This window comes from Malurus melanocephalus, unplaced genomic scaffold (assembly GCF_030028575.1).
Source record: "Malurus melanocephalus ecotype Western Australia unplaced genomic scaffold, MMel_1.1 scaffold_120, whole genome shotgun sequence".
In the NCBI taxonomy this organism is placed as follows: Eukaryota; Metazoa; Chordata; class Aves; order Passeriformes; family Maluridae; genus Malurus; species Malurus melanocephalus.
In genome coordinates this window covers 113,721-135,807 of record NW_026623352.1, presented here as the reverse complement: position 1 = coordinate 135,807, position 22,087 = coordinate 113,721, and the positions used below count along the sequence as shown (strand labels likewise).

Sequence of the window (22,087 nt, the reverse complement as noted above, 5' to 3'; positions counted from 1 at the left end):
GAGATATAGCAACATTACTGTGGCTGTTAGCTTGGACCAGTGTGGCCAATAAATCTGCAGCTGAAAATGGCCAGACATGCTCCTGGAGTAGATGGCTCCAGCTTCAGCAATCTGGTTTAAATACTGGTCTCCTGTRGTCTTCTGCTCTCCCTGAAAGGGTTAATGGCTCACTGCTGTCTTCATCCCAGTGATGCTCTGTCAGGGATTGGAAGCTGGCCCTGCGTAGCCACTGCCCAGCCTCCAAATGATAAATCATGTCAGGATACAAAACTGATTCCGGTCCTTAAAAATGAATAGGTGATTTGAAAATGCCCTGTGCTGGGTGTGAATTCTGCGTCTCCCTCATCAATCACTTGTCATAAATAACATTAACATTCAGGAGTCAGCAGAAGGTGGGCAGGTTTGGAGCGGGAAGAGATGTAAAGTGATTTCCTGATGCCTTTTGTACACCAGAATGGCAGCCTGGTGTCCTGTTCAGGGGCTGRGCAGGTTTCACATTCTCTCCTCCCTGGGGAAAGGACCCTCTGTGCTTTACAATGTGGTAGTAATCAGAAATAGGAGATGTTTAAATGATAAAAAGCAGGACAGGGCTTGGCTGAGGGGGGAAATGGGGCMATCACGTCCCACAGCTGTTCACTCCAGTCACTGCATGGACTGGSATTTCCTCCCCAGCCTCATGAATCTTTTTTGGGTGGGACTGAGGCACTTGGCCCTTCTCAGGGTGGTGGGAAGCTGTGCATACAGCCTCAGGGGAAGGATGCATTGGGCCATGAGCCCTTCCAGCGCTCTGGCTGCCACTGAGTGCTGGCCAGCAGCCCCTCGAGCCAAATGAGTTATGTCCCATAGTGCTGCAGCTTTCCAAGCTCTGTCCTGGATGCCCAATTAGATTCCCACTAACACAGACAGTRTTGAGGTGTCCTTGTCTTGTCAGAAGCTCAGCCTGGTGCAAAGACCCACCCTGGTTCTCCGAGGTGCCAGGGAGRGCTGCAGCAGCGTGGAGCAAAGGAGGAGACTTTGGGTTCAAATTTTTCGCTGACTGGTTGTTTGCTGGAGGGATTTGCTCCTGGTTTTGTTTTGTAATGGCTTTATTGCTATAGATTATAGCTTTAACTGGTGTCAAGGGCACCTAGAGCTCTGGATCACCTTCCTTTAGGGATGCTTGACTCTCAGGAAATGATGCTGTAGAAGTAAAGCAGGTGCCAGCTACTGGGGCTGAGTGTCTTTCAGTCCTGAGGACGTCCCTGAAGTGCCCATGAGGGACAGCACGGGTGACAGGGGGGAAAGTGTTTCTGTTCTGAGCTCAGGGATGGAGCAAATCCTGCCCAGAGCTTCTCAGATTCCTCSCAGAGCTCAGAGCTGAATGTCCTCTTCTCCCTTTCTTGCACAAAACCAAGTGTGAGGCTCGAGGAGCCAGACACTGAGAGTGTGATCCAGACACTGTGGTAACCTCCTGGCCAAGGTGGATGGARATGTTTCAGTCATCCAGGAACTGCCCTGGTTACCTGCTTCAGGTGTCTGGGATCAGAGGCACTGCACTAAGGRCTGGTTTAGGTATTGAGGATTCCTCTGTGCTAGGAGATACCTTCGTGTGCCAAATTTTGTAGCAAAATACGATGGCAGCTCTTCTGCTGGTGTTGTACACCGCCTCAATCTCATTGCTTCATGATAATAAAGATGGGGAGAGCAAAACTGGCCTCCATCATTCAYCAGGGGCCAGACTCTGCTGTCTCAGAAGTGCCTGTGATTTCCAGGGGATAGGGCAAAGCTCCTGTCTCAATTATTACAGCAAATTGTTTTCTTATCTCTGCCTGTGAGTGGGGGGCTGRAACCTGAAGAGGGTGATTTGTCCAAACACAAGGGCTGGCTATTTTCCCCTTGCCTCTCGAGGAAGGAGATGCTGCACACTATTAAATTCATAATGTTCTGCTTGGCTACATTAGTTACCATGCAACACACTCACGAAATTGAGGGTGAAGAACATATTTTCCCACATCTGGAGTACTGCAGAAAACATTTAATAGATTTGCATGTACGGTGCATTTGTGAAAACCCTGTGAAAAGGGGGGAGGGAGGGAGGGAGGGAAGAGGGAAATGTTTATTCGTTATCAGCTGATGAATAATTAATTTACAAACATTGTCTTGTTAAATATAAATTAAATCCTCATTTGACACACTTTATAATTTAGAAGTATAAGCCCAGCATGAATGAAGAGAACTCCCCACTGACTTCTTTCATGTAAATCCCGAGGAGGCAGGCAGGGAGGCTTGGCTTTCACAGTTAAAGCTGACAAGAGGTAGCGSTTAGGAAGGGGGCCGATGTGACAAAAAGAGCTTGGGGACCTCGGGCACTCCATCTGTGCTGGTTGGGGGGATGCTGAGCGGGGCAGGGAGGCGGTGTGTGTCTGCAGAGCCCTCTTTGAGGATCGCTTCTCGCCGCCCGGAGCTCCGATCGCGGCTCTGGCGGTGAAATCCCCGCTCCATCGGAGAGCGCAGCGAGGCTGCAGCAGCTGCTGGTGATCGGCTGAGCTGCCCCAGCAGCCCGGGCAGAGACCCCCGAGACARGAGCCACCCTTGCAGAGAGCCCCGAGGCAGCGGGAGGCGGTGGAAGCGCATCCCGAGCGCATCCCGAGCGATGGAAAGCGCTTTGTGTGCCTGCCCCGGGTGCCGTCCCGCTGCAAGGCTTGGGTTAATTCCTCCGCTTCTTCCTAATAGATGGGGAAACCAAGACCGGGAATAATTGTCTGGCTCTAAGGAACACTTAAGTCTTGATTATACTTAGCTTTGACTGCTTTGGAATAAGTAGGAAGGAAATGAATTGAAAATGGCACGCTGTTTAAAATGCTTGACTGTGTTCCTCTGGAGCACAAGATAAGCCTATAGGTAAAGGAAATTCGCTACCTCCCCCCTTCTTTCCCGATAATAATAGACTCCAGCGGTTGCACAGCACTTCCCGACTGAAAGGACTTCAAAATCCTTCACAAATCATCTGTCTGGGAGGCAATAGCCCAGATGCACCCACTTTAGGGTGGATTGCAATGCCTAAAGCACTCTGCAGTGCTCTGCCAAGGATTGCACACTCTGCCTGGCCGGCCCGGTGTGCAGAGAGGGTTGGTCATCAGTAAATCTGGTGAGGTTCTGCAGGACAGTCCTGCAATGAACTAGGCTGGGGTTTGGTCCCCGATAACCACGTATATCACAGGAATTTGAAGTGTTGGAATATGGGTGTTGCTCACTGACGGCCCCAGTGCTTTTTCTGGCTGTTATTTTCCATGCCTGAGTGATGGCTCGGTGCTGCCGGAGCTGGTGCCGCATTTCTTACGTCTTCACAAGCACTCATGTGCTCGGAGAGTGCTYACATCCCCGGATTCCTTGATGTTCRGGAGCAGTCACYGTCCSTYACGCTGGCGTTCAMACAGCAGTCAGGTCAGGGCAGCGGCTCTCCTCAAGAAAAGTTTGTCCTTCCTGAGGAAAAAAAAAACCCGAGGCCACTGAGGAATCACACCAATCACRTGTGACTTGTGGGACAAACCATGGGCTGCAACAAAAGGTCTGGTGAAATAAATAAGTTGCTCCCATCCCAAACATATCCCAAGAGCTTCTGGAAGTGTCAAAGTTTGCTTCGAAAACGGAAAAGAGCTGATTTATTCACGATGAATAATTCAGCCAGCTCCTTTTATTATCCAGAACATACACTAATCCCCTCCAGATATTTTCTGTGTGACATCCATGTTGGTATTTTATTTACAGGCTGTGCAGAAAACTCAAGGAGTCTGTTATCAGTGAAAAGCTGGGGGTTTGCATCTAAAATTTGGAGCTAAATAAAATATGAAAATCTGGACAGTGGCCTCCCGGGGGCAGGGAAAGTGCTTTTCCTCGGAGACATTTCTGGAGAGCAAAGCCCTAAAGTTAATTAACATCTGTGCTCGCAGCCTGGTGCTAAATGGGGAATGTGGCTGTACTTAAAGGTTTGTTAAAGCGCAGCATCAGCCGTGGCACACAGGTGCCTCCACAGCCCATAGCTCGGGCAGCCTCGGGCCCTCGGGCAACGCGGGATAAATCAACATCCATAATGAAGTAAGCGGCTCTTGTAAATTCCTCCGCGGATCCCATTTCCGCCCTTCTGCTGGCAGGAATGACTCAATCCCTCATTCATTTTGTGCCAGCCTTTGGAGAAAACTCCAGCATTTCTTCAGCTGGGCTCAGTGCAGACGGGAGGGTTTTTTTGGTTTTTTTTGCCCTGAACCTTTGCAGGCAGCCTGGGAAGAAGGAGGTGCTGTGCTGGCTGTACCTGCCCTGAGAGCACTGTAACTTGTAATTTCTCATCCTCACCCACAAAAAAACCTTTCCAAAACAGTCTGGGGGCACAGCAGCTGTGCCTGGTACCCCTTTCCAGATGTTTTTGCCAGCAGTGGGGATTCCTGCTTGTTAATGGGACACAATGACACTTTTCCAGTGAGCAGGGGAGGGTCCTTAGTGGGATCTGCATGTTAATGGGACACAATGACACTTTTCCAGTGAGCAGAGGAAGGTCCTTAGTGGGATCTGCTTGTTAATGGGGCACAATGACACTTTTCCAGTGACATGGAGAGTGTCCTTAGTGGGGTCTGGCCCAGGCTGGAGGGCTGTCTCGGCCCTGGCAGCTGGCTCTCAGTTTGGCAGGGCACTAAAGAGGCTTTGCCATGGTCCAGAGGCTGCACGGAGGGACTGCAGCTTTGCCCATCACGCTGGTGGGGACGCAAAGCACATCTGCTCCCATCCCAATCATCCAAAGGAGCTGCCCTGCAGATCCCAAATGTGTGCTGATGGGCAGCCTGTGTGTGATCCAGGTACTGATCTGTGCTCTGACCCTCATTAAATTGATTTTTCCAAGTCAAAGGGAGAGCGCTGCTGTGTCAAATTTGAGAGATATACACTCTGAGCTGTACCAATAGTTGTCACTCRGTGGGCTGAATTATTTTTGAGGCAGAGTTGATTTATGTGAACTGAAGGCTTTAGATGTCTCTGCAGGAGAGGATGGGATGTTTCAGGTGTGTGAGAACCAAGTCAAAGATCCCRTCAGAGGCCAGGGTTTCTGGTCTCGGGCAAACAGGGGCATCACAGGGGAGTTGGGCTCATTCTCCCCTCCCACTTGGGACAAATAACCAGAATTCTTCAGCATTGCCGAGGAGAAATGGGTTCAGGGACAATCAAAACATTTACATTTCGTTTCATCAGATTGTTTTGATTTGCTCTTCATATGGTGATAAATTCTGTCCTAAGAGTAAAGCATGAAAATGAGTATTTGAAAATAAACGTCAAAATGAAGTGCATCAACTAGATAAGGGTAAAACGAAATATTTTGTTAGCTTACTGGAGAAAAATAAGGTTTTGAATGAAATTATAAGGTTGAGGTAATTCATTTTAGGGTTTGACAATTTTAATTTATTTTGAGCAAAACTTCATATTTTTTTTTCCAGTAGAAATCAGTTCTATTTATTTCCTGCATTCCCAGATGAAGCCATCCTACCATTTCCCTTAAAAGGCTGTTGTGAAATCTGCCTGCTATAAATGTGTTCCAAAATGGAGACCATTTCTCAGAATTCAGTGGTTGTGGGTGACCACAATCAGTATGCTTCAAGGACCTCTTCATGCCTCAGTGCTGAAGGCAGAATATTCAGATTATTGCATCCCATCTCAACGCACAGGAAGGATTTAATTGCCCATGGTACAAAGTGGAAGCAAGCAACCAGCATGAGCCTTCCTGTGGCTTTGCTTCCCCCTCTCTTCTCCTCCCTGCCTCCACTGGGTGCCTCTGTGCTCCAGTTTGGTGTCTTTTGTAGGAGATTTGGTCCTGTGGTCAGCRAGTGGGCAGGTGGACACTGCAGCCATCTCCCAGCAGAGCTGCTGACYGCCCCTCCAGCTCCCACTTCCCAATTCCTGGCTCTTCAAAGCCCCAGAGGGATCAGCTGGCTCCTTGGGGCACTGTGGGTGGGGGGACAAGTCTGGTCAGGGGTCTTGGGCTCACTGTGTGATGTGTGATGGCTGGGGACCCTGAYATCAGCCTGGTCTGTCCATCTCCACAGGCAGAGCAGGTTGTGGTGAGGATCTGTGTTTGCTCCMTGACCTGCAGCTGCCCAGGAGTGGCTCCAAGCCTCTGATGAGCTTTGCTCAGCAGGGGAATTGCAGGTGCTGGTGATGGCTCCCCGGGCAGATGCAGGTGGGAGGTGTGAACCAAAACACTCGGGATGGTGGGCAGGGGAACACCTTGTCTGCATGTGGCTGGGGAGCAGGGGAGGTCAGAGCGGGGACTCTGCAAACGTTGGGAGCTTTGTTTCTGACAGCTCCCCTCAATCAGCTTCTCTCTCCCTCCATCTCTGCCACCTCTGACGCCTCCCACACCAGGCTGTGGCCYTCAGTCTGTTGTTTTCCTCCACAGACACCCAAAGCCACCTTGGTGGGGTGSTGAGGACAAGGAGGGGAAGCAGAGCAGCGGGGTAGAGAAGTGGGAAAATCCTGTGGGAGTTAGGTTGGTTGTTCCTACAGCCACAGTTAAGATGATAACTGGCTGATGTTCCCTTCCTTTGGGTCTTGGAAAGAAAARCTGAAGGCAGAGAGACCTGTAAAGCTCAGGATAAACCATTTTCCTTCCATGATCTGTTAGTGGTGGATTGCCAGACCTGCCCAGAGCTTGCAGCCTCAGTTTGTCACACGAATCTGCAGCTGGTGAGAAGGCACAGGGGAACCTGGYTCCTCTCTCTGGATCAGCAAGAGGRGAGATGAAAATACCTCGGTATTTCTGCTCTCACAAAAAGCCAAAGGCGAGTCCAGGTGCTGGGTGTTRGTAAGGAGCAGTTAGAGATGTGTTGTCCAGCTCTTGGGAGCTTTGGACTAAGTTGAAGAGCCAAAAGTGTTTGGTTTCTTTCAGTGTATGATTCTGGGGTATGCAAGGTCTGCCGCTGTGTTTCTTACACCACTGTGGAGAAAACTGAGCCTTCATCTTTTTCACCTCTTCCCAAAGATGTCCCAAAGTCATGGAGGAGAGCTGGGGAAGGTCCAGGGGCTGAGCTGGAGGCATCCACTGCAGGCAGGGCTGCACAGAACAGTTGGGAGCTGGAAATAAGAGAGGGAATGCTGATCCCTGCTTTCTGAGGAGGGTCCTTTGCACCCACCAGGTGCCATGGGGAGAGCAGCCCAATGCAGCAGAGCTCAGCAGCTCCTGCCTGCCCGGGGGTGCTGACCTGAGTGCCCAGTGCCCTCCACCCTTGGACTGAGGTGTGAATGTGTGCCTGGCAGGGCGAATCCACTGGCCTGGGAACCCTCCTGCCACTGCATTCCAGCTGCTCTGCCCTCCCAGTACCCAACAGGGGAGCAGAGAGAAATTGTTCTTTTTCTGTAACCTGATTAGCTTCTCCCAGCTGCTTTCCACAGCCTGGTGCTCCCTTGAAATCTCATTAGGGCTGGGCTGTGATTGTGTGGTGGCTYGAAGAGAAGAACTGCGAAAGGGAAAACAAGATGAGGCAGAGAGAAGGAACATCAAGGAGCTGGCAGGACAGGAAGAGAGAGGTGCTGAGCACAGCAAGGGGGCATGAGAGACAACATGAAACAGATTTCCTTGAAAGAGGTGGTGAAGCAGAGTACACTGTTCCCATCTCCTTCTTCCCCCGGGGCCAGGAGAGAACAGTGTCAGGAGTGAGGGTCTCTGCAGAGGGCACAAACTGCTCCCTTTTTGTGAAACTAGAACTTTTTTGATGTTTTGAACATCCTTTGTTTCACCTTGGGGGTGAGATTTGGGGACTTACATAGATGGTTTTCCTCCTGGCCAGTGAAAGCATTTCCACACAATGGGTGGCATCCCAGGGCCTTGTGCTTTCTCCGACCCAGTTCTGGGCTCTGCTGGCTCCTCCACCCTCTCAGCTGCCAACAAAGGTGATTTGAGAGAGCTCAGGGTTCTTGGCAGTGAGTGGTTCTCCCAGAGCAGAGCTGCAGCTGCTGCTTCCCCAGTCCTGGGCAGTATTGGACTGCCCATCCCAGCATTTCATTTTAGTCACTGTGGGTGGYGTGGGAATGGGCAATGCAATTAGAGGAATTCCAGCTTCTCATCTGAATCTTGTCAAGCTGCTCTGGAGGAGCAATCCTGGGGAGTTAATTGTATGCTGTGAGAAGGTCTGTCTCCCAGCCCTTCCAAAGGAAATTTCCTTTTGTCTCCCCAAACACCCCGTGAGCCAGAAGGACAAACAAATGAGAGCACCTGCCCAAAGCACTGAGTATTCTCCCCCAGTTATCCTGCACACTTCTGTCCTCACCTCTTCTCTTTCCCCAACTGCTTCCTACTTCCTGCACAAAGTTCTTCAATCCCAGCATCCTAGGGAGCATTTAAACATCTAGCTTGTGTGATGTGAAGAYGAGACTTTGGACAAATGTGGCTTTGCTCTGCAGGCAGCCCAGGTATTTTGCAGAGATTGTGGTAATTGGGCTGCGTCTTTGCTTGCATCAGAAGATGCTTCCACGTGACTTTGCACCCAAGGCATGTCCTGTCCTGAGAGGGGAGGAAAAAACCCAAGCTAAAGGAGTTGGCTCCTTCCCCGAGGTGCTTTGTTTAATACTCCAGTGAAGTGTTCAGTGCCTTCCCCCTTGATTAATTCTGCCCCATCTGCATAGAGCATCGTGTGTCCACATCTCTGCCTTTTCAGTAATAACCTCATCAGGGACAGAGCAGACAGACTTGTGCTCCTGCAAAGCTGAGTCTGGCTGATGTCATGTCTCGCCTCAAGGACTGTCCCCGCTGGCTCCTCTGGGTGAAGGCTGWTAGCAGATGCTAAAACACACAAATGTGGGTCTGAGCCCCTCGGGGAGAGAGAGGCTCCCATGGAAAGGGGAACAAGCACCACAGCAATCAACAGCCACCCTGGGGCTGCATGGGAGGAGATAACAMCACTGCAGGGAAGTGATGGTGCAAGGAGCCATCCATGGAGAAAGGATTCGGGGAGAAAAAAACAGTCTGGGGTGGCTGGCTGTGTAAAAGCTGACTTTTGGGTGTCCCCACTTGCACATCCATGAGAGCAGGGGTGAGCAGGGGTGTGGGAGAGCAGGCAGGAAGGGATCYCAGGAGCCAGCACTGTCCTGAAAGCCCTGTCCAGTTGCCATCTGCAGGCTCCAGGGGTGAGCAAGCCGTGACTGGGGCACTTTGCAATCGACAGAGCTGCATTTATAGCATGACTTGTTTGACAGCTCCTGGCATGAGCTCAGGACATGGAGATGGTTTTTAATAGCACGTTTGTATTATAAAAAGAACACTGTTTCAACTGAGATTCCCTGGACAGAGGCGAAAGACATTCAGGCAAGGACAGCATTGCTGGTGCTGCTGCAGAAGTGAAACAGATGGGAAGTTCAGTGTGTCACCTTGAAACCACAGATCATCATAGCTCTGCTCCTGCTGTCCTTGAGAGCCCCCCTAGTCACTCCAGCACCATCTCCATAAATCTCTCTGGGGCCTGATTTGGGGATGGAGGACATTGGAAAAAGAATTAAACTTATATTCTCATTCTTCTTCGTGTTGGAGAGACAGAACTCACCCAGAGCAGGGGCATGGAGGTGGCCACAATGAGGTGTCTCACTGTAGTAATGGGACAACTGGGAGCAGCCTGCAGTGCCCAGCCAGCCCCTGAGGTGGTCAGTGTCCAGCACAGCCCGTGCTGCTGGTACCTGTCCTCTCTSCTGGCTGCCATCTGAGAGTGCACACACATCGTGCTTGGAAGCACATTCCTGCCCACAAGATGTGGGGACAAGAAGTGCTGCACTCAGATGTCAAGATTRTTCCAGAATACAGTTATTTTAGTTAGTTATTTAATTAGCTGGTTATTTTAGGGTAGTTACTTAGTCTTGAGGACTTTTTGCTACTGGTGAACGTGCTCCCTGAGACGTGGAGACAGATGCAGGGGTGCAGCTCAGGATTTGTCTCAAGTGTTTGCAGGCTGGGAGGATGAGTGTGGTGTGGTGGAGAGGAAAATGCTCCCCTGGGCAGGGCTGTGGGGGTGTGGACATGCTGAGCACAGCTGTCTGAAGGGGGATGCTTGCTCTGACTCTATTTTGCAGAAGAGGGAGACGGGAGGAGAGGTTTCCTGGCTTACCCTGACCTGCAGAGAGAGCCCTATCAGCCCCTGAAAGAAAACCATCCCATTCCTGGGGCTCCTCCAAGAAAGAACTTCTGAGTTTTTCCTGAATTGCAGCATCCCTAAGAGTTTTTTCTGTAATATTTGCTCTGCTCAGCTCCATGACTGGCAGCATGAACTCATCACAATCACGTCAGAGCACCCGAAATGCTGTCCCTGCTCCCAGGAAAGCAGCCTGCTTTATTGGACTGCTGTGAGGGATTTGCTTGGAGGGGAAGAGGGAAGGGAACTCTATGAGTAAAAACAAATATCAGAACAATAAAAGCTAGAAAGCAACTGTCTAGGATATTAATCTCTCAGCCCCACTGTTATTTAGGGTTTTTCACAGATTGACAGAGTATTCTGAGTTGGAAGGGACTAAACTATCTCTCCAGCACAGGAAAATTGAGGAGCATGTTTCCAGGTCTCTGACCCCTCTGTTCAAAGGTTTTCTGGTTGCTGCAGCATACAAGTAAAGTTGCAAAAACCGCATTTTTAAATCATTCATTTTATCCTAATTTAAGAGGCCATCGAAGACACATTCATCTCATGGCTTTGCTCCTCTCTGGCATTGGGCAGAAAGCTGAGCTCTTAGAGAGTTGGAACAGAGGAAGCACAGGGTCCCAGCCCCTCTGGATCCCACTAATTGTGCCCTTGAGAGGGGTCAGCTGAGCTGARCACACAAACTTGATTAAAGCCATTTGAAAAGGCTGTTCTGCGGGGCCCAGCTGTGTTTGTTTGGTGTGTAAGGTAACCTGAAAACACACACTGTGAATTACAAGTCTTATTGTGCAAACCCTGAGAGTCTGAGCTGTTAGTGTGAAAGCCAGTAACCCTAACTCATATCTGCTCTGAACCCAGGGTGGAACTTGGTCTAGAGCAGAGTTCCTGGAGCCAAATGTGACTGGAAATAGGGGCTGATTCCCCATCTSTGAGGGCAGGGCAGCAGAGGATGTGATGACCCAAGGAGCAAGCCTGGGGTAACACACAAGGACAGCTCCCAGCTCTCCTGTGCTGGGGACAGGMTGATTTCTGAACAAGTCTCTTTTCTTTTGGATTGAAAATGTTTAGGGTTTTCTTGGAAATGACTTTCCACACAGCAAACTGGTAGCTTTTTTTAAAATGAAAGGCTCAGAGAGTGCAGTAAAATCTTTTTGTTGTTATTTTTTTCCTCCAATATAAAATGCCCCTGTCATCTCCGCATCCTTTCATTTCCCACAAGTGTTCTTTTACAGAACACCGTTCTTTCCATTAAATGTCATTATGCCATTCTCTGAAACAGAGCTTCCACCAGCTCTGTGCTGCCCACATGAGCAAAACCAGGGGTGTGCTGCAGTGGCAGGTGATGGCAGTGACCAGGGGCCAGCAGGGACACGCTGAAAGGCTGGGTTGGACAGGAGACAGCAGAGGCAACACTGCAGGGCATCCCTTAGCACGGGATAAACTCATGGGAYGGTGTTTAGGGCAGGCAGCCCTCAGGGTTTGCCTTATGGGGAGTTTGATTTATTGTTTTATGAGTGAAATTTGATGTCATATTGCATGCATGCCAACATGTATGTGCTACCCCACRTGTGAGCCAAATGGTGTGGCCAAACTGTTAAAGCAATTCCTCCTTGTTTCGTTAGCTCCTTCTGTTAAACACACTAAAAATGCCTGTGCTTTCGCAGAGAAATTATCAACCTCCATGTGCTGCACGGCAGATGGTACAGTAATGGTGGAGGCGTATTTTACAATAACCCTTTTCCACATGGGGAAATCGAGGCACTGAGAAGTCTCTTTCTGATGGCTGAGAATGAGTCAGGGGCAGAGAACTAGAGGGGTGCAGTAGATGGAGAAACAGCGTCCTGAGTTTTAGGAGCTGAGCTCATCCTGCCAAAMTTCAGCCATTCAGCCTTGCTCAGGGGACTCTTGCAAGGTCAGAAAGAGTAAGAGGTATTTCCAGGAGATAACCTGGGCTGCTTCATATTGAGATCTTCCTCCAGAAGTCCCCCCACTCTCTAAGGGCTGTAGGAAACCCATGGTCAAACACCTCCYGTTGAATCACCTTGGCAGATGCCTACAGCTAAGTGAGATCTCAGCAATGCCCAGAGAAGGGTCTGAGCTCTGTCCCACAGCTGATCAGGGCAGAGCCCCAGCCATGAGAGGTTCCTCAGCATCAAATCACGGATTTCTGATGGGAACAGGCGCTGAAGGCTTCAGGAGCTGCTGTGGTTTAACCCCACTCAGCTGCTCATTCACTCAGCAGGGCGGGGAGGAGCTGAAGGGTGAAAGTCCTCCCCAAGGCCACACCACTCTTGTATAAATCTTGCCTCAGATAATTCCGAAAGAAAATACATTTGTAAATGCCAGAATTTTCCCAATGGGCTCCCAACGGAGAGGCAAGGGAGCCAGCTCAGCTACGAAGTTCAGCCTCGTGAATAGCTGTGCTAATAATAGCCACTGAAATTAGATCAGACCACAGGACAGTGACAATAACAGCTCGGGCTTTGCTGAGGAGCTGAATGACTTGTSTGCCACACCTTTCTCAAAGGCTGGCTATGAATGGCACGAGAGGAGCTCTTTAATGCTGATCCCTCCTGGAAATCTGGGCTTGACAACAAATGCTGAACCCCCGGGATAGCTGACCCTCCACTCTTCCAAAGTGTTAGCATTGATTATCCGAGACTCTGAGTGCTGAACTGGACAGCAGGACATAACTGAGCAGCCAGCCCACGAGTGAGATGTCACCAGTGACTCCAGTTGGGCCTTAAACACTGATAGTGGCATCAAACATTAATTTATCACTGCATTTTTGGTTGCTTTCTCCCACACCAGAGATATTGCTTAGGAGGAGTAGTGTAAACTCACATGAACTCCAAGGGGGTGTGCAGTGATGGGGGAGAATATGACAAATATTGATCTATTTTGGCCCCAACACTGTGCCAGTGCCTCTTTTATTTCAGTTTCACAGGCTGATCCGTGTCTGCATCACCCCATATCCCATATCCCATATCCCAGCAGTACCCAGTGTGATCAGTGTGATCAGTGTGATCAGTGTGATCCAGAGCATTCAGGGCTGGGCTCTCCCAGCCCCCTGGATTTTGGCAGTGGCCATGTCTGCACCCTTGGCTGTGAAGGCAGCTGCTGCCCTGGCTCTGAGGCTCCTCATGTCTGTTTTGAGTGAACTGTAGAGGCAAAGCCTCCCCTCTGAACATGCTGCACCCATCCCCATTTTCCCCTCTTAGACATCCCTTAGGATCCCGTCCCTGTCACCTTTGCTCCCCCAGTGTCACACCAGGGTGAAGCAGCAGTGACTCGGCCATCTGATGGCAAAAGCTCTTCTCCTGTGATCTCATTTCCATGCAAGGGCCGTGTTTGGGACCCATCACTCCTGGCTGTGGGCTGCCAGGGGAGCGAGGGCGAGCAGGATGAAGCGGGGCCAGTGCTGTGCCCGCCCCGGCTGTCCAAGGGAGGGCAAAGGCATCTGCAGTTATTTTATTTTATTTTATTTTATTTTATTTTATTTTATTTTATTTTAACAGCGCTGGAGGAGCCGGCTCTGAACCGGCAGCGAGGGCAGCGCGGGGGGGATGTGCTGCAGTCATAAAAATTCCACCGAGATAAATCAATAGTGGGAGGAGGAGAATCAGAGGGTGGGATGGCAAAGTCAGACTTTCTTCATCTCTGCACACAAGAGAGAGGCAGACGGGGGGTCACACGGGTTCAACAGGGGTGAAAGGGACCAAAGATCWCTTCAGGGTGACTGGCTGTAGTATGGACTGGTGGAACTGGATTTGGGGTCAGGTTCAGACAGCTGTGAGTGCCAGACTCATTCCTGCCTGGCATTAATTAGCACCTTCTCAGGCAGGCTGAAAAGGAGTTTAAGGAGCAAATTGACTTGCAGCAGTGAGCAGCAGAGTGGTGGGCTAATAGTGTGGGCTACTGCTAGTCCAATCCCGGCAGGAGCTGCCTCCCAGAACTGCCAGTTATCCCTGAGCTAGGACACGCTCTCCTACCAAAACTGAAGGTCCTTATCGTGGTGGAAAATCCCTCTCCTGGCAGCAGAAGACTCAGGATTCTTAACCAGTTGCACCCAGAGCTGGGACCATGCAGCCMCAGCTTTCTTTTCTGATCTCCAGCAAGGTGTATCTGCCCTGGGACCCAGAGKGCTGAGTTTTCATATGAACCAATGACAGGACATTAAGTCCTGCAGCAAGGGGTGGACTCTCACTGGATTTATGCACAGCACTGTTGTTGCTCTATGTACAAATGAGGTGTGTGCAACAGGGCTGGGCTGTACCCTAATAAACAACAGAAAGAGCTGTCTGCTTGCCTTCCCTGCTCARCTGGTGAGCAGCTCTCCGTGCCTGTGTTTGCAAGGTGTAGCTGCACTCAGKGCTGGATTCAGCCAGTGCCCACCCTCATGCCTGTGCTCCAAAGGAGTATCGAGCTGTCTGCCAGGAGCAAGCCCAGGCTCTTGTTTGTGTGGTGCTGGTTTTCCAGCAGAGGCCAGGCTCAGCCCACCAGTGCACACAGAGCTTTGGCTTTCCCTCAGTGTGCCACGGATGTCCTGACCATGAGCTGAAGGTGAGCCTGGAAAGGCATCACTGGYCACCAACACCTGCTCCAGACTGACAAAATAAACATTCTGGCTGTGTCTCCAAACTTGCAGACCAGASGAGCAGGCTCTGCCCAGCCTGAACCCCTCTCAGGATGTCCCATTGTCCCCTCTCTTCCCCAGGAATACACCATTGACATCTTCTTTGCCCAGACGTGGTACGACCGGCGCCTGCGCTTCAACAGCACCCTGAAGGCGCTCACGCTGAACACCAACATGGTGAGCCGCATCTGGATCCCTGACACCTTCTTCAGGAACTCCAAGAGGGCCGATTCCCACTGGATAACCACTCCCAATCAGCTCCTCCGCATCTGGAATGAYGGAAAAGTGCTCTACACTCTCAGGTACATCCAGCAGGCTCTGTGGCTCTGCCGAGGGGAGGGGACCAGGAGATGGTCAAATTGTTTCCTTAACCAAAACCCTTTAAAATGTTGTGTTGGTCAGTCCAGCTGTTTTATTCTGTCAACAAACATTTGGCTTTTTTTTTCCCATAAATTCTCACTTCCATAAATGAATCTGAAAAGTTGACTAAACAGAAGGGCTTTTTGAGACAAAACCTGGCTGGTTTTCCTCACCTTGAAAATATCCAAACATATATTTTTGGTTTGGAATGTTCCTGCAAACAGGCTGATCTTCAACAAATTAGTTCTCAAGGAAGTGAGAATGCCTCTGTCACATTGTGCTGTTGGAATCAAACCATCTTCACTAGCACAAAATCTCTTTCTCTCTCCTTTCCTGTCTCAGGCTAACAATCGAGGCTGAATGTCTGCTCCAGCTGCAGAATTTCCCAATGGACACTCACTCCTGCCCTTTGGTTTTTTCCAGTTGTGAGTAYACATATTTTTAAAATAGCTTTTGAAGGCAGAGAAACCTCAGCGGGGTAATGCTTTTCTGGGGAAACCATCCTCCCTTTTAGCTACATTTTTTCACCTAATTTCTATGGCCCCCTTCCTGAGCCATTACCCTTCATGTCCTGAAGCATCCTCCCACTCCAGGGCTAGAAGAGGTCATCAGAAACAGACTCACAGCATCTCTGAGTTTCTCCTTAATTTGGGGGAGTTTATTTCACTGACCCTCTGGTCACTCCAGACAGAACATGGGTATWTTCTGCTGCATCTTGCCCCTTCTCCCAATCCCCTCAGTCAGAGTGAGGTGTGGATACTTTCTGCACCAAAGGAGGGTTACTCAGTCCTCCCCTCCCAGTCACCTCTAGTCCAGACCCTTCAGCAGAGAGGGCTGCTGATATTATCACATCTCCTCTGGTGATTTTGCAGGGAGCCTTTCTGCACCAAGAGATCCCTGTCCTTGTGCGTGGGTGGGAAATCTGATTTAATCATCTGAGCTCGGGTTCTCCTCTCCTGCCTCCCCTGCCGCTGAGGAGACGCAGCTCACAGAGCTCTGAGGTGCTTCAGAGGGAGGCAGCATGCTGAGGAGATCTCATCCCCTCCTCTCCCACCATCCCTCATTCTTTGCTAATTAACGGTGCATGCCATACATGCTTGATAATTAGAAACACACTGTTAGTTAGCTGCCAAGCTCCTACTCTGTCCTCCTCTGAGGGACTTTCTKCTAGGCCCCTGCTTCACAGTAAGTTTGTTTCTTGAAAAGAAAGCCAGAGGGAGGAGAAGCTGTGCTGCAGTTCATGGCCAGGTCTTCTTCTTGGTGGAGTGCTCCCCCTCTTTTCCATGGACCAGCTCCCAGGGTGAGAGGCGCAGGGAKCACACAGAGCAGCCAGAGCCACGCTGGCAGATTTGCATTCCAGTGTGCTCATGCCTGGGATGGCACTCAGGAGGTGCCAGCTGAGATAAAACCCATAAAGATTTCAGGGTGGTGGAGTCACAGAGTCACAGAACAGTCCAGGCTGGAAGGGGCCTTTGGGGATCATCCAGAACAGCCCTGCTGACAAGGGAGAGTCACCTGGAACAGGTTACACAGGAATGTGTCCAGGTGGGGTTTTGAATGCAGAGTTTTGACCCCAGAATCGTGGGARGGAGACTCCACAGCCTCCCTGGGATGCTGTTTCATTGCTCTGCCACCCTCAAAAAAGTCCCTCCTCAAACCAGCAGAGTCCTCTTGGGCCAACCCACATCTCATTCCCACTGCTGCAGTCCTTAGAAAGGCTCTGTTTCTGGCAGGGATTTGTTTCTGGCAGTGCCTTCACCGTCCCCAGGATCTGAAGCAGCCCACGAAGGGAGAGGCAGTCCTCCCTACTCCCATTCCATGTGCAAATGCCTCAGGGAATCTGAACCAAAGGCAGCAGAAACACTGCCTGGAGGGTTCATGTTTACAGAGCAGCTCTGGTGAGATGCCAGYGCTTTTGCAGTCAGGCTGGTGGCTGAGCTGGGGGTACATGGCATCTCTTCCACTGATGTCCATCCCTTTTCCCAGATGGATACCCTCGGGAGGAGATTGTCTATCGCTGGAGACGCTACTCCATCGAGGTGTCTGACCAGCGCACCTGGAGGCTCTACCAGTTCGACTTCACGGGGCTCAGGAACACCTCGGAAGTGCTCAGGACTGGGGCAGGTGAGGCAAAGAGAGGCAGCCCACAGGAAAAGCAGTGCTGGAGACCTGGTGGGAGGCAAAGGAGTGGGGAAGGAAGGTCACAACAGCACAGTCAGGGAAAAAAACTAAAAATGGAGGGATGGATCTTGGCTAGAGAGAGCAGAAGTGGGGGAAGACAGAGCAGGGAGAGGCCAGAGCCACAGACATCTGTGAGCTGTGGGGTGCCAGTGCTGATGTGAATGAAGCCATCCCTCACTGAAGGGTCAGGAGGGAGAGGAGAGGGAGTTCAGATCCCCTTTTGCTGCAGTAGTGAACACTGTGTGCTCTCTGATGCTTAGGATTGGAACAGGGCTGGGGAGAAATCAGAACACAGGTCTCAGTCTTTCCTTCTGCAAACTCGTGTCAGGTTGATGAACACCTGAACTGTGCTTTAAGAGGCTGCATGTGTGAAGAAACTCAGGAATGGAAGCCCTTCAGCTCCTCCTCCTCCTCCTCCCTGTAATAGCTCACATCCCCTTTCCTTCCCACAGACAACTGAGGAAAGCCTCTGGATTCCTGAAGGTGGTGTGAGCTCATATTTTAAGCCCTCTGAAAGAGCAAGGAGCAGTGCTTCTCCCACTCTGCAGGAAGCTGCTGCTCTCAACAGTGGCAGCCAGGGCAGAAAGGCAGCACAAACTGGGACAAGAAGTGAAAGTGTCTTGAATGCACCAGTGGCCCTGTGATGTTTGTGATTCTCTTTTTTTGGTAATTGCTTGCAAGCTCCGTGTTAACCCCAGAGCTGTCAGGTGGCTTTCTTCCAATACTCCCTGTGAGCCTCTGCAAAAAGAGAAAACCTCCACTGCCAGTTGCCAAATGAGCAATTAGGATGTGCAGCACCACATGCCTTTTCCAGAGCAGGAGCAGGCTCTCAGTGGAAGTGTTTGAAGGACACCTCCTTTGTCACAGCTCAGGTAGTTCGTTAGCAAGCCAGGCCATGCAGCCTTTTAGAGCCAAAAGGAAAGAAACCCTTGCAGCAATCAGCTGAAGATAAATGCTCTCTGCAGTTTCTTCCCTGAAACTTTYCCAAGCTCTGTGCTTTTCAGTGTCCTTAGCCAGGCCAACACAAATGCAGCCTGGTGGCCATATGGACAGCCAGGCAAACAGCCAGYTGGGCAACCACAGAGTCAGCTCTTAAATTAGTCACAAAGACATCAGGCAGGACACCTACAGAGCCAGCCAGGTAGCCACAGAGTCCACTAGGCACGAAAAGAGCGAGTCACCAAACATACTCAGCCAGCCCCATGAAGTTAACAATCTTGGCAGCTATAMAACCAGATGGCCAGGCACTTAAAACAACAGGAAAACCTCGTCAGAAACCCTGAATTCTGAAACTTTGCTGGTTTTAGGAAGCCCCATGTCATGATTCCAATGTCTCTGATGCTTTTTCCTAGGGGAGTACATGGTGATGACAGTTTCTTTTGACCTGAGCAGACGTATGGGTTACTTTGCCATTCAGACCTACATTCCCTGCATCCTGACTGTTGTTCTTTCCTGGGTTTCCTTCTGGATCAAGAGAGACTCGACGCCAGCCAGGACATCCCTGGGTAAGAGACAGGATGATGCATGTCTGGTGCCTGTCAAACTCTGCCAGGCAAGCAGGCTGGCAGTGWTGGAGTACAAAATCTCCCGAAACACTTCGCCATTTTCTGGCATTTTTGAGAATATTCCACTCTTTCAGCTTGCTGTGTGTAACACTCCACAGCTCAACCAAATCTCCAGCTGTGCTGTCTTGGGCTGCTGGGTTATCTCAGGAGAGCACCTCACTCTCATGTCTTCATCTGAGACATGAGCACAGCCTTTTCCAAGCTGGCAGTGGGGTATTCTCATGCACCTACAGGGAGAGGGAAGGGCTGAGCTGTGGCACTGCAGTTCTGCCCAAAGGGCTCCTGTCACATGCATATTTTCCACATTTCCTGGTGACTTCTCAGGGCCTCTGTGTAGGGCCGGTGACAGGAAGGTTGTAGGGTTAATGGGCAAAGTTGCTTGGCTGAACCTACAGAGCCCCAGGCTCTGGCAGGAGGTGGAAATCCTGCAGGTACAACCTTTTCTGTCGCTCACCCCACAGGACTCAGAGAATGGCAGCAGCTCTGCCTATTGTTTAGATTTTCTCAGCAAACTGCAGTCGCTCTTTGAGGCAGGGAAAAAAAGCTTCTGTTGATTGAAAGCTGCTCTGAGAGGTGCTGGGGGGATCTTTGTGAGGCRTTAATACACTTTGGCTGTATCTGCATTTTGCAGCAAGCTGTGATTCCCAGTGCTGTCCTTCCTATCAGCCCYGCTGACTTTCCCTTTAATTGGAGGTAGCGTTCCCAGCCCTGCCTGCAGGTCTCTGTGGGGATGGAGAGGACAGGAGGGGCCAGCAGCTATTCRGAGCCCATCCGTGATGGCCATGTCTCCCCACCTCCCCATCAAAATTAATTCCTTTGGCGCCCATGGAGAGAGGAGGAGGAAGAGGGTGTCATTTCCAATGAAGGTGAGGGTGTRCCATGGTCTGTGGCTGGTAAAGGGATGAACAGCAAGAGGAAAATGTTGTGCACAGCTCTGGTGACTGCCTCAAAAAACAAAGGCAGGTTTCCCCAGGAGAGGGGCCCCTCTCTATGGGAAGGGACCTCAGCACATGAAGAATTATTTATTCTCTCCACAGCCCCTGTTGTGCTTAATACAAATGATCCCAAGCACATTTCGAGGCTGCCAGCCTACATTAGGGAGATGTAAACTGGACCAGTTCCACTGGCACTTCAAAAACACAGCAAGTCACATCACATCTGCTGATGCGAGTACTGCAGGAAAACATGAAAATCTTTTGTCATGTTCACCCCCAGAATCACTGGGGTGACCCCAGGAAAGGGTGGCAGGTGGATTTTGATGGATGCTAGAGAAGGAGAAACAGGTGAACCTCCTGCTTCTTCCCCACATCCTAAAAATCAGTGGATGAGGTCACGATGCCGACTCCTGCAGCTGATCCTTTGCTGGCTCCTGACACTTCATCTTTGGGAGCAGAAACGTGAGCATTGCTGCTTCTGCAAAAACAGTTCCAAGCCCCAYTGCAGTCAAAAGAAATTCCTCATCACCTCCCATGCACTTGCCCTGTGCATCRAGGAACATCATAGATTGTGAAGAGCTGCCTCTRAAGAACAGCCAGGAGAAGATTGAAAGTTTATGGGGCAGAATCAAACCAAGGAAATAAAGGGAACCTTGTGATTGGTGTCTGCTTCAGGGAGGCCTGTTGACCAGGGAGCAGAACAGCTCTGGCAGATCCTTCAGGATATTTTCCAGAGAGCAGGTGTAAGAAATCAGGAAGGGAAGGCAAGAGACCAGCATGGATGAGCTGAGAGCTTCTGGTCAGACTAAAGGGCAAGAAGGAAGTGCACAGGTGGTGGAAGCAGGAATAGGTATCCTGGGAGGAGCATAGGGACACTGCCCAGCTGTGTAGGGATGGGGTTAGGGACACATGGGATATGAACAGGGCCTTCTCCAAGTGTCAGTCAGAAAGAGAGGGTCAAAGAAAGTCGAATAAAACAGGCAAACTGGTAAGAATGGATGAGAAGGAGGCTGAAGTGYTTATTTGCCTCAGTCTTTACTGGCAGCCTCTCTCCCTGCATCTCCACAATGGATGGACTGCAAGACAGGAACTGGGGCAGCAAAGTTCCTCTTGCTGTAAGAGAAAATTAGGTTTGAGACCACCTGAAGAACCTGAACATACATAATAAGTCTACAGGACCTGACAAGATGCATCCCAGAGTATGGCTGCTGTGGTTTCCAAGCCATTCTCCATGAGACTTGAAAAGTCATAGTTGTGACCAGAAATAGGGAAATATTGCACCATTTCTTCAAAGGGTAGATAGGAGGACCCCAGGAAGGACAGACCTGTCAGCCTGGGAGGATGAGGGAACAGATCCTTCTAGAAGCTRTGCTGAGGCACACAGAGGACAGGAGGTGATKSAACACAGMTGCACMGAGGGCAAGCCCTGCCTGAGCAGCCTCATGTAGGGTCTGAGTTCCCMACCCCTTACCAGTCCACATCGATGTCCTGTCTGATAGCTGGGTTTTGAACAGCTCTCTTTTTCATAGAGCATTGTCAGAGCACTCCTCAAGACCAGAGTTTGGCTGAGCAGACAAAGATGGGACCAGACAAGCAGAGCAGAGGGAAAATGGGGGTGTTTTGAGGGCTGGGTGTGTKTAGAAGACAGAAGGGCTCCCTGTCAGTACTCAAGGCAGCTCTCTCSTCTCTCAGGTATCACAACTGTGCTCACCATGACCACCCTGAGCACCATCTCCCGCAAGCACCTCCCCCGTGTTTCCTACATCACAGCCATGGACCTCTTCGTCTCCGTGTGCTTCATCTTTGTCTTCGCCGCTCTCATGGAGTACGCCACGCTCAACTACCTGGTGGGAAACAAGAAACCACTGGAGCACAGCCACAGGAAAGCCAGGCTGGTAGGTCTGAGGGGCCAGCAGAGGTGGATGCTGGTACAACCCCAAGCTATTTAAAAATATCCTTCCTGAGCCTGCATTGGAAGTGCTGGTGTGGGTTAGTGCCTGACCCAAACTGTGTTCATCAAGTCTTCAGACCACTCTGTGTGCTGGGTCTGAGAGCTGAGACACAGCCAGAAAAAGCAGCTGAGGCTCTCTTTAAACAAGGAAACCCCTGTCAGAGCTGGGTACTCTGCGCTCTCTTCTGGATTGCTACAGAGCTGATCAGTACAGTTTAGATTGACTCACATGACTGAATGTAAATGGCACTTTAAGATATCTGTATCAGATGGCACTTTTAATCTGTATCAGATGCAGAAACCTGCTTTCTTTTGTGTCTGTCCATCAG

General features: G+C 50.5%; 1 protein-coding gene across 1 annotated transcript in view; it reads left to right on the top strand.

Moving 5' to 3' along the window:
• The window catches only part of LOC130575918 (gamma-aminobutyric acid receptor subunit gamma-4), a 31,641-nt gene that overhangs the window by 4,839 nt on the left and 4,715 nt on the right, over positions 1-22,087 (top strand). The window contains exons 4-8 of the mRNA XM_057370159.1: positions 14,848-15,068; positions 15,469-15,551; positions 17,113-17,250; positions 18,660-18,812; positions 21,500-21,702. Coding sequence (XP_057226142.1) covers positions 14,848-15,068; positions 15,469-15,551; positions 17,113-17,250; positions 18,660-18,812; positions 21,500-21,702 — 798 coding nt within the window. The remainder of the gene's footprint in view (positions 1-14,847; positions 15,069-15,468; positions 15,552-17,112; positions 17,251-18,659; positions 18,813-21,499; positions 21,703-22,087) is intronic.